This window comes from Physeter macrocephalus, chromosome 17 (assembly GCF_002837175.3).
Source record: "Physeter macrocephalus isolate SW-GA chromosome 17, ASM283717v5, whole genome shotgun sequence".
Classification (NCBI taxonomy): Eukaryota; Metazoa; Chordata; class Mammalia; order Artiodactyla; family Physeteridae; genus Physeter; species Physeter macrocephalus.
This window is the reverse complement of record NC_041230.1, coordinates 44,444,176-44,455,678: the sequence shown is the minus strand read 5'-3', so window position 1 is coordinate 44,455,678 and position 11,503 is coordinate 44,444,176. Positions and strand designations below refer to the sequence as shown.

At 45.2% G+C, this 11,503-nt stretch overlaps 1 protein-coding gene across 10 annotated transcripts in view; it reads left to right on the top strand.

Moving 5' to 3' along the window:
- Nucleotides 1-1,149: 1,149 nt before the first annotated feature.
- The window catches only part of ADAT1 (adenosine deaminase tRNA specific 1), a 43,632-nt gene continuing 33,278 nt past the window's right edge, over nucleotides 1,150-11,503 (top strand). For 9 of the 10 annotated variants that reach the window (XM_055079336.1, XM_055079337.1, XM_055079335.1 and 6 more), the window contains exons 1-8: nucleotides 1,208-1,454; nucleotides 3,274-3,456; nucleotides 3,741-3,809; nucleotides 4,740-4,794; nucleotides 5,256-5,386; nucleotides 8,141-8,744; nucleotides 10,507-10,652; nucleotides 11,187-11,286. In XM_055079336.1, the coding sequence (XP_054935311.1) occupies nucleotides 1,346-1,454; nucleotides 3,274-3,456; nucleotides 3,741-3,809; nucleotides 4,740-4,794; nucleotides 5,256-5,386; nucleotides 8,141-8,744; nucleotides 10,507-10,652; nucleotides 11,187-11,286 (1,397 nt within the window). In that variant the 5' untranslated portion in view covers nucleotides 1,208-1,345. Of the gene's footprint in view, nucleotides 1,175-1,207; nucleotides 1,455-3,273; nucleotides 3,457-3,740; nucleotides 3,810-4,739; nucleotides 4,795-5,255; nucleotides 5,387-8,140; nucleotides 8,745-10,506; nucleotides 10,653-11,186; nucleotides 11,287-11,503 lie in introns of those variants that run through there. The other variant, XM_007116518.4, reaches the window with a different exon arrangement.

The following is an 11,503-nucleotide window of genomic DNA, read 5'->3' as shown; positions in this document are numbered from 1 at the left end:
GGAAGATCCCACATGCCACGGAGCAGCTGGGCCCATGAGCCATGGCTGCTGAGCCTGCGCGTCCAGAGCCTGTGCTCTGCAACGGGAGACGCCACAATAGTGAGAGGCCCGCGTACCACACACACACACACACACACACACACACACACACACACACAAACAAATGCTGAAGGGACTTCCCCGGCAGTCCAGTGGTTAAGACCCCGCACTTCCAATGCAAGGGGCGCAGGTTCGATCCCTGGTCAGGGAACTAAGATCCCACATGCCGCACGGCCAAAAACAAAAAACAAAACAAAAAAATAAACATGCTGGAGAGAGGAATGAGGATCAGGGTCCTGACACTTGGAGGAGGCCTGTGGCCCTTTTCCTCTGATCTAGAGAGAAAGATGGGGGTCAAGTAAGTTGCACTTCTTCTCTAGCTTTTGAGGGGTAGTAAGAAAAGTGAATTCTCTCATCTTTAGTAATTGAGGTATACAGCTGATGAATGGTACAGGCTCCTGAACTATCCAGGACAGCTGTTCTACCTATACCTGACAATCTGAAGGTTTTAGACATGAGCTGTCCAATACGGTAAGCCACTAACCACATATGGCTATTGAGCGTTTGAAATGTGGCTCGTCAGAACTTTGATGTACTGTACGTGTAATATACACACCAGATTTCTTAAACTTAGTATGAAAAAAAGAATGTAAAATATCTCAAATTTATAAAAAAATATTGATTACACGTTGAAATATGTTGAATATGCTGGGTTAAATAAAATATACGGTTAAAATTAATTTCACTTATTTCTTTTGACTTTTTAAAATGTAGCTACTAGAAATTTTTTAATTACATATCTGGCTCGAATTATATTTCTACTGGACATCCCTGTTTTAGACAAAAATTCAGACTAGTGTTCCACGATACGACATCGTCCTACTATTTGAATCTATCCTACCGGGGAGTCAGCTTCCGTGAGCCCATTTAACCGGTACCTAAGCATAGCGCCGGAAGTCGCTAGACTCTGAGGATCAGCCCAGCCGCCCCTGGCTCCGCCCCCTGAACGACTACAAGGGCCAGCGTGCACTGCGCGCCTCCGGAGACGGGCCTGAAAGAGCCGCCTCTTTGTGACGTCACTCCCGTTGCGCCGCGCGGGCTCTGTTCGTTCCCTTCGAGAGCGCGCGTTGTGGAGGTGGGCGGGGAGCGTCGGTGAAGGCGGTGGGGTTGTGCGGCCGAGGGCGCGCAAATATGGGGGACCTTGGGGCTCCTGGGTGAGGTCCCCTCTGTCCGACTTTCCGGAGCCCTTTTGTGTGGGGAGAGGATATCAGGACCGCGCCTCTCCCACCGCGCGTCCGGTGGGAAAATGCGGCTCCTTTCAGGGAAATGCCAACGTCCCCCTGAGCGGAGAGCGCCTGCTGCGGACGAGTGCGGGGCGTGTGGCCTCTCGGCAGCATCCCACAAAGCCCAAGGGGGTAGGCACGTACGTTGTCCCTGCTGCAGGGACCTGGAGTCTCCGAATGGGCCCCACCCGGGCCCCTGGAGGATATTGAGGAGGGGGCCTAAGGGAAGTAGCCTTCACTTCCAACCCCACTAAAGCCTTTTCTCCTCCGGCAGCCTAATTACCTTAACTTTTCTTTTTTTTTTTAATTTAATTTAATTTATTTATTTTTGGCTGTGTTGGGTCTTTGTTTCTGCGCGCGGGCTTTCTCTAGTTGTGGCGAGCGGGGGCTACTCTTCCTTGCGGTGCACGGGCTTCACATTGCTGTGGTCTCTCCTGTTGTGGAGCACCGGCGCTAGACGCATGGGCTTCAGTAGTTGTGGCACACAGGTTCAGTAGTTGTGGCTCGCGGGCTCAAGAGCGCAGGCTCAGTAGTTGTGGCGCGTGGGCCAAGTCGCTCCGCGGCATGTGGGATCTTCCCCGACCAGGGCTCAAACCCGTGTTCCCCGCGTTGGCAGGCGCATTCTTAACCACTGTGCCACCAGGGAAGCTCAACATGCTAAGATCTTGGTTTGCTTAAATAGGCCACCACAGCATTAGAGCCTCATCAATCTAATGGCCTCCTTGTTTAATTAATTTAACACAACGCAATTTTTCTCCTTGTAGAAAAGTCAGTTGTCTGCTATGTGCATTGGGGTTCAGTGGAGCCTTTTTGTGTGTGTGTGACATGTCTGGCTTTGTCCATCACCATATCTTATTTTCTACTAGGAAGCTTTTCATACATTTGGGTCCAAATGAGGGCACTGAGAGAGCATCCATAGTCAAAAGAGTGAGAGTGTTTCCAGGGAAGTAGTCTAGGCCTCTTTTAGGTCTGATCTGCTTCATGGTTTCTTATTCATGGTTTTACGTGTCCATTACAGTTCCACTACCTGATAAGGAGCTCAAGGCAAATCAATCAGGAAATTCAAGTGTTCTTTTTTGTAATATTAATCTCAGTTTCCATTAATTATGCTGAACGTTGTACCAATTGCTTTTTGTAATTATTTAAGCCTCGCAGTAACTCCAGTGGATTGCATACTACTGTCTCTATTATCAGATGACACAGAAAGGTTAAGTAATTACGCAATATCGCACAGTTACTTTGTAGCAAAAGCAGGATGAGAATCCAGAAATCTTAACTCCAAAGCACTCACTCTGAGAAGCAGAACACTTGACTGGAGAGAAACCACTAGACTCTTGTCACTTCTCCCCTCTGCATCATAAAACGCTGTAGAAGAAATTAAAGGGTTGCTTTCCTGATGGGGGCATCAGTGGAGGTTTACTAGAGGGAGGTAAACTATCTGCTATGACGGAATGACAAGTAAAACGTCTGAAAAAGAGAACGGAAAAGAAAAACCTTCTCCCCGGAAAGATAAACTTTGTATGGTGAGGGTCTGTCCAAAGCAAGCTGAGGTCTGCAGCCTCAGTATTTTACATGCTATTTCCAAATGAAAATTGGAGTAACAAGGATACTTCCCTCTAATATGCTTTCATTTTGAGTAGTTCGGTTCAGATTCATTAGAAACATGTCAAATGTATAACATTAGAAGAAAAAAAAAAGCAGCTTGAAGAAATAGGGTATCTTCTGGGGTTGTGAGATTTGGGACTTCTTTGGTCTTTCATTAAAGATGAAAAGGAGGCAGAGGGGTAGTAGGAGAAGATGATACATAGGGTTCTGAACTGAGAAACCTCAGTATGAACATGAATGGGCTATATCTGAATGCCTGTTGAAGCCCCGGTGCAGGGTTGTAGCATCTTGCATTCGTTCTCCTTTGTGCTCTTCTGATGGTTGTGGGTTTTGATCTGGGCCTCAGCACCAGCTCACACCATGTGGACCGCGGATGAGATTGCGCGGCTGTGTTATGAGCACTATGGGAGAACGCTGCCCAAGCAAGGGAAGCCTGAGCCCAACCGCGAGTGGACGTTGCTCGCAGCCGTGGTGAAGATACAACCTACAGCTGACCAGACCTGCGACCGCCCTGACAGACCGGTGCAAGGTGAGACCTTATCTCCCTGGAACGCTGTCTCTCCCTGTAGGAGATGGTAGAACTACACAGGGCTAGGCAGGGACGTTGGCGGTTGGGTGTAAACTGCGATGTTGGGCGTGTTCCGCTGCTCCCCGCCAGGGGGCGGGGTACCTCTGGGTGGCGGTAGATGGCCGTGCTGGAACCGCAGTCCACAGTTGAGTCAGCCTTTGGGGGACTCAATGTGCAGACTTATTAAACCTATAGACCATTCAGATTCTGAGAGCTCACTTAATGATTTGTTTTTTTCCCCTCAGTGACAAAGGAAGTTGTCTCAATGGGAACGGGAACCAAATGCATAGGCCAGTCCAAAATGAGGAAGAGCGGTAAGCCCCAGTGGGGTCTGATCAGGGCCTGTTCGGGAGCTTTTGGAAACCAGTGTACATGTCATCCGTTCCTCTCCTCGGCAGAGCAAAGGGGCCATATCGCTAGGTGGCTGACCTTTCAGTTCCCACTGACTGTCGCTCCAGTTGAAAGGACAGAACTCATTTAAAGAATGGAAGTAAGCTGTGGAAGCAAAGGCCACCAAGAACATCTTTCTGAGTGGCTTGAAAGTTGGCCAGTATTTTCATGCTCAAACCAAAAGTTCCCTGGGCTTAGCTATTCCATATTAGATCTGAAGCCCCACAAAGCAATCTTTAATTAAATGGAGATTTTGGCACGAGAAAGAATATGGATTGCCTGTTAACAGATTCCTCCTCCAGTTTGCTTTCCTCATTCTCCTAGCCTTTCCTCCTGGATATGATGAAGCTGTTCCAGGACGACTATTGATAGAATTCGATGGAATTTTATCAGTATGAGCACAAGTATGGCATGAGGGTACAAAAGATCTGGACTCCTCTCCTCCAGATAAAGATTTCCCTATAAATCAGGAGTTCTCAGCTAGGGGAGATTTTGCCCCCCAGGAGACATTAGGCAATATGTGGAGACATTTTGGTTGTCAAAACTGGGGAGAGGGGAATATGCTAGTGGTCTCTAGTGAGTAGAGGCCAGGAATGCTGCTAAACATCCTGCAAAGCCCAGGACAGCGCCCCCCTGCCCCATGCAACAAAGCATTTTCCAACCCTAAATGTCAGTAGTTGAGGAAACCCTGCTGTAAATGCTTTGCCAGTAATGATTGTAAAACTTTCAGGCAAAGCCCTCCAGGAACTACATGGCCATTCTGGGTGCTGGGAGAAGCTGCTATGTTCTGCTTTTAGGAACCAGGGAATCTCCAGGTTCCATATGTCTTCACCAATGTCCCGTCTTTGCCGCAGGAGACATCCTCAACGATAGCCATGCTGAGGTCATAGCCAGAAGGAGTTTCCAAAGGTAACACTGCATCCCCAAACAGTCTGATTTAGCTTGGGTGGGGGCCCCAGAATATGCATTTCTAATAAGCTCCTAGGTAATACTGATTATGTAGGCCTCTGAACTGCACTTAAAATAGTGCTCGTCTAGACAGTGGTTCTCATGCTTGGTGTGCATCAGAATCACCTAGAGGGTTTGTTAAAACCCAGATAGCCGGGCCCATCCCCAGAGATTCTGATTCAGCAGATCCGGGGGGAGCCTGATAAGTTGCATTTCTAATAAATTCCAGCTGATGCTGATGCTGCTGTTTCAGGAACCGCATTTTGAGCATCACTGGGCTAGGTCATTCTCATAATTCCAAATCGCTCCCAGTCCCATTGGTCTGCAGTATCTTTTTCTTTCTTAGTAATCACGCAGCCAGAGTCTTTCCCTTTACCACAGAGACTGGTTGTTTGTTCTGATAACATCCTGCACCCCATTAGGTACCTTCTCCATCAGCTCCACTTGGCAGCCACCCTGAAGGAGGATAGCATCTTTGTCCCAGGAACTCAGAGAGAACTGTGGAAACTCAGACCAGACCTCTTGTTTGTGTTTTTCTCCAGCCATACACCCTGTAAGTATATTAATGCCTTTGGATTCATGTTACATTGTCTGCTTCCTTATTGTTGCCTTATCCATAGTTTCTCAAAAAAACACCTTAGATGGAGTGTAGCTACAACCATTGATAGTGCCTTTTTGTGAACAGCCCAGTGTGCCTAATCACGTCTCTACCAAGGAAAAGTGGAGGGAGCTTCACTCATACTATTATTCAGTTCTCAGTTCCCAGGCAGGATTGGGAAGCTTAAAGCTGAGACCCCACAAGGTCCAAAACCAGCAATAGGGCTTAGAGGTCCAAAGCCCTGAGTTCTATAGTGATTTATCCTGAAACTCATTTCATTCATTCATTAAACATAAATTTTCTACTCCTTGTCAGGCAAGTGTGACATACTGGTTATGTAGCAGTGAATAAGACTAGTCCCTTGCTTACCCTTTAGTTTTTAGGAAATGTAGACAGTCATGGTTAGTTAAGGTAAATTTTGATGAGTTGTAAGGGGATGTTCAGGTGCTATGGTTGCATTAGGTGGGAAGACCAGACCTGGCCGATTTTCTATCCTTTGTTCTTCTGTCTTGAAAATTGGGAATAATTTCTACCCTTTGTAGACAACAGTTCAGGGATGGTAGTAAAATTTCCTCACCCTAAAAACTTTGAAATAAGGATATAAGATTGTCCCCTGAGTATTAAATTTTAAAACTAACTATGCAATTAGAGCAGATAGGTAATCACTCTTAAGAGACAATAACTGAAGATCATAACTCAAATCAAAAATATAATATAGCTTATGGAAGAACAGGAAAATGACATACAGAGGGAGGCAGGACTCATCCATACTCTATTCTTAGCAGTGCCCTGATAGGTTGTTTCCTAACTCAGTGCTTCTCAAACTGTAATATGCATATAAATCACCCAGGGATCTTGCTAAAATGCAGATTCAAATTCAGTAGGTCTGGGGTAGAGCCGGAGGTCTGCATTTCTAACCAACTCCCAGGTGGTACCAGTGGTATTGGCCCATGTATCACATTTTGAATAGCCAGGGCCTGGCTGATCCCAGTGGGAGGTGTAGCATTTTTGTGGAGAGAGATACATCTGGAGATCACAGCTGGCCTGACCGCCTAATCAAACTACATAAATCAGTGGTCTACAGGCTGGTACTGCTTTGTGAGAGAGTACTGGTCCATGGCCAGATGAGAAGAATCAGGACTACTCAGTGAGTTTTTCAAAACACTAATTCCTTTCCATTTTAAGGTTATGAGATTTTTATGTATTTTTAAAAATAATGATAAATAGGATTTTTAAAGATCTTACTTGGTGGAATAAAAAGTTGTCAACACTCTATTCATCTTAAAATCTTCTGGAGATTTTACTGGTCTTTGAAATCAAAATGTAGAACCACCGATCTAACTCCCAGGGTGATGGGTAATCTTTTACAGGGTGATGTCCACCCATGGTGTGTCTGCAGGGAGAAAGAACACCACCTAGAGAATGTGACTATTTGGCTCCCTTGACATTTATTCCTCATTACTAATTGATAAGTTGGTGCCTGGATTGGCTACTTCAGACTGGTACTTGTGAGCTGTATTAGCATGAGTCAGCCTCTTGAGTTCAGGCATCTGTCAAGATCAAATCTCTGAGCCTTCAGAGTGGGAGGTGGGCCCTGGGGAATCCTCCAAAGTCACTGTCACCTTGTGAGGTCTCTGGAAGCCTGCCAGCCAGCCTCTCTGGCAACACTCCCACTTCTGCATCTCTTGCCTTTCCCACTCTTAGGTTATAAAGACCACAGATGTATTATTTACACACTTTAGAAAAGCAATACACATTCGTGTTTGAAGAAGAAGCTCCCTTCTCACAGGGGAGGTGTGCTTTTTACTGACCTCTGGTTTTCTTTGATTACCTGTAAACACAGAGTGGGTCAGAAATCTCTAAACCAGCTTGGGGAAACACCAGTTGTGTAATTTACTGTGAGTCTTTATTGTGAGGATATGCAAGATGGGGAAATTGTGAGCATTATTTGCCAAACTGATTTAACCATGAAATCAACCATCCACTTTTGTTTTCCAAGGCACCTTATGGAATAATAGTCCACAAAATGCACTTGAGAAACTGTGCTCATTCTAAGCCAGGGGTTCTCAACTCAGGATCATTCTGCTGCCCAGGGGACATTTGGCAGCATCTGCAGACATTTTTGGTGGTCAGACTCAGGGGTGCTATTGGTATCTAGTAGGTAGAGACCAGGGAGGCTGCTAATATATAATTATAATCCTGTAATATATAGGGCAAGCCCCCATGGCAAAAAATTATCTGGCCCAGAATGTCAATGTGGAGGTTGAGAAACCTTGGTCTAATCTAGTGTTTCCAAAACTTCTGTGGTAAGAATCACCTGGGATCTTTGTTAAACAATTCAGTTTTCAAGACTCCTCCCACTGAGAGAGTCTAGCTCACTGGGTTTAGGATATGGTCTTCAGCAAGAACGTCAGAGAATTCTTGTTAGGGAAGTTTGGCCAAGTGTTCTTAATTCATCTCAGGTAGCTGGGAGAATAGAATTAAGCTTCATTTAAGTCAGTGGTTCTCAAACTTGACGTTGCATCAGTATCACCTGGAGACCTTGTTAAAACAGACTGCTGGGTACCACCTCTAGAGTTTCTGATTCAACAGGGCTACTGTGGGTCGCAAGAATTTGCATTTCTATCAAGTTCCCAAGGGATGCTTATGTGGCTGGTCCGGTGGCCTCACTTTGAGAACCACTGGTTTAAGTGATTTCTTCTCCTACAGGTGGGGATGCCTCCATCATTCCAATGCTTGAGTTTGAAGATCAGCCTTGCTGTCCTGTCAGTAGAGATTGGGCCAATAACCCATCAGTAGAAGCTAGTGATAACCTAGAAGCTCCTGAAGATAAAAGGAAATGTGAAGACTCAGATAGTCCTGTGACCAAAAAGATGAGGCTTGAGCCCAGGACTCCTGATGGTATGGCTCACCATCAGAGTTTTGGCAACCAGGAAAGTGGCCCTAATTCACCAGATGTCAGCAGCTCTAATCTCACTGCAGAGGAACTAGCCGCTGTCACTGGAACGGCCCCCGGTGGCGCCAAAGTGGTGGACGTTTATAGAACTGGAGCCAAGTGTGTGCCTGGAGAAGCTGGAGACTCAGGGAAGCCTGGTGCTGCCTATCACCGGGTGGGGCTGCTCCGAGTGAAGCCAGGCCGTGGGGACAGGACTTGCTCCATGTCCTGCAGTGACAAGCTGGCACGGTGGAACGTCCTCGGATGCCAGGGGGCACTGTTGATGCACTTCCTAGAAGAGCCCATCTACCTGTCAGCTGTGGTCATTGGGAAGTGCCCGTTCAGCCAGGAGGCCATGCAGAGAGCACTGATTGGGAGGTGAGAGGGCAGGGAGGGAAGAGTCTTTCCAAAAAGCAGTCTGAGAATATGTCCAAAGAGCCTAGACATACATACATACGTACAAAGAGTTAAGAATTCGTTCTAAGGAAATAATTAAGAAAGTGCTCAAATATTTAGCTTTGTGTGTACTAATTTAAGGAAAAAAAAAAAAAAAAGGAAACCACTGAAATGGCCAGCAATAGAAGATTGTGATTTTTGTTACAACTAATATTGATGAATATTTAACATGGAAAGATGCTCATAATGTTTAAAGAGCAATTTAGAAGGTAAAATGAGTTCGTTTCGGTCTTAAAGTATATATGCCCATAGAAAAAAATTTATAGGAGGATATACACCAAGGTATTAATATGATTACCACTGAGTTGTGGTATTATGGGTGATTTTTTTCTTCTTTGTGATTATTCTATTTTCTAATTTTTCTGCAGTGTACATATATTGCTGTTATAATGTATAAAAACCTTCAGACATAAGTGTTAATTTTTTAAAAAGAAAAAAGACAAATGATGACCACTCAAGCATGGTCTCCCTAAAGAAGGGCAGCCAAACCTGATTAATGCTGTAGTAACTGAGGGCAGATAAGGCCATGACCAGGGGAGGTCTGTGGGCCCTTGTCAAATGTACCAATCCTAAAGCTGACTCTTGGAAGCAGCCCCAGGATATGACCCACTAATTCCACTCCCGGGTACATACACAAGAGAAATGAAGACATACATCCACATAAAAGTTGTACATGAATGTTCATAGCAGCATTAGTCATAATAGCCCAAAAGTGAAACAACCCACATGTCCATCAGCTGGTGAGTTGATAAACAAAAGGTGGTAGCTCCCTGCAGTGGAATGTTACTCAGACACAAAAAGGAATGAAGGACTGATACATGTCACAACATGGATGAACCGTGAAAATCTTATGCTAAGTGAAAGAAGCCACATTTTGTATGGTTTCATGGAGTGAAATGTCCAAAATAGGCAAATCCATAGAGACAGAAAGTAGATTCATGGGTGCCAGGGACTGGAGAAGGGGATGGTGAATGACTGCCGTTAGGTGCAGGATTTCTCATTGGGGTGACGAAAATTTAGATTGCAGTGCTTGTTGCACAACTCTGTGACTGTACTTAAAAAATTGAATTATAACTTTAAATGGGTGAATTTTATGATGTATAAACTATATGCCAATAAATGTGTTAAGAAAAAAAGGCAATCCTAGGCACTGTGCCCAAGACATTTTCTGTTTTCCATGTTTTCTTGATTCCAAGACTTTAAGTTGCTTTCTGCTCAGTTCTAGACCCACTACATGTTGGCATCTACTTTGTGTGAAATATTCAAGAGAAAAAAATGAAGCTTTTATGTTATAGGATAATTTTGGTTTCTGGCCTGTTTGAAGGACTCCCTAGGAAGCTGGTGCCGACAGGTTAATATTTCTTCTTAAGGTTTTCAAATCTTTCACAGCCAATATGAGAAATGGAGTTCAGTGTTACTGAAGTCCCTGAGGGGTGGTGACTCAGTTTATAGCTGTCACTTCAGAGTGATGAAAGAGATCTTCCTTCAGCCATAAGGTTCATAGGATCTGGATTCTATTCTGTCACAACCTTCTATACCATCCTCCCCATAAATAAATAAATCCACACACCTTCTAAGGCCTTTGCCTCCCACTGAGACATCGGTGGTGATGTGGTCCACAGTCCTAGATACTCTCTTTCTCGATGAGTGAGCCTAAACTACATGCCTTTCCCCTCACTTTTAGGTGTCAGAATGTCTCACCTTTACCCGAAGGCTTTGGAGTTCAAGAAGTGAAAATACAGCAGTCAGATTTACTATTTGAACAGAGCCGCTGTGCAGTACAGGCAAAAAAGGCTGAGAACCAAGGCCGACTTGTTCCTTGTGGGGCAGGTAAGGGATCCAGGTTCCACTTGCTCTGGAGTAACTTGTCCCTGGACATTAGAGTGGCCTGGAAGGGACTGCATCCTCCCAGCCTGGGGTAGCAGTTTACCACTCAAGTAGTCAATAGCGTGGGCTCGGGAGATACCCACACTGGGTCAAGTTCACACTCTTTATGACCCTGGGCAACTTGTCCTCTCTTAGCCTCAGTTCCTTCATCTTCAGATAAGAATATCATTTATTTGTCAGGGCTGTTACGAAGAATAAATGAGAAATTCTGTTTCATGCATTTACTGTGTGCATCATGTAACAAATACTCAATGATTGTTAGCTATTATGATGATGATGGTGGTGGTGATGATGATGAATCATGAACCGCTATACTGTTGTATTCTGGAGGCCAGGTGTCAGAGTGGCAGCCACTGTCTCTGGCGTCATATCCAGCTCTCATGAGTCTTCAGTGGTAGGGGGATATTTTTATTAAAATACCTCTGACATTTACAGAAAACTGAACAGTTTTAACCCCAGAATCTTATCTTTTCATAGCCATCAGCTGGAGTGCAGTTCCTGAGCAGCCACTGGATGTCACCGCAAATGGCTTTCCGCAGGGAACAACAAAGAAAGAAATCGGACGCCTTCAAGCCAGGTATAGCATATTACCAGGCAGAAGGAGGTGGTGGCAGTGCATTCACACCTCACCACCCTCTAATTGCAGAACATTTTCTTTTTTTCTTTTTTTTTTTTTTTTTGGCTGCGTTGGGTCTTCGTTGCTGCGCACGGGCTTTCTCTAGTTGTGGCGAGCGGGGGCTACTCTTCGTTGTGTGCAGGCTTCTCATTGTGGTGGCTTCTCTTGTTGCGGAGCA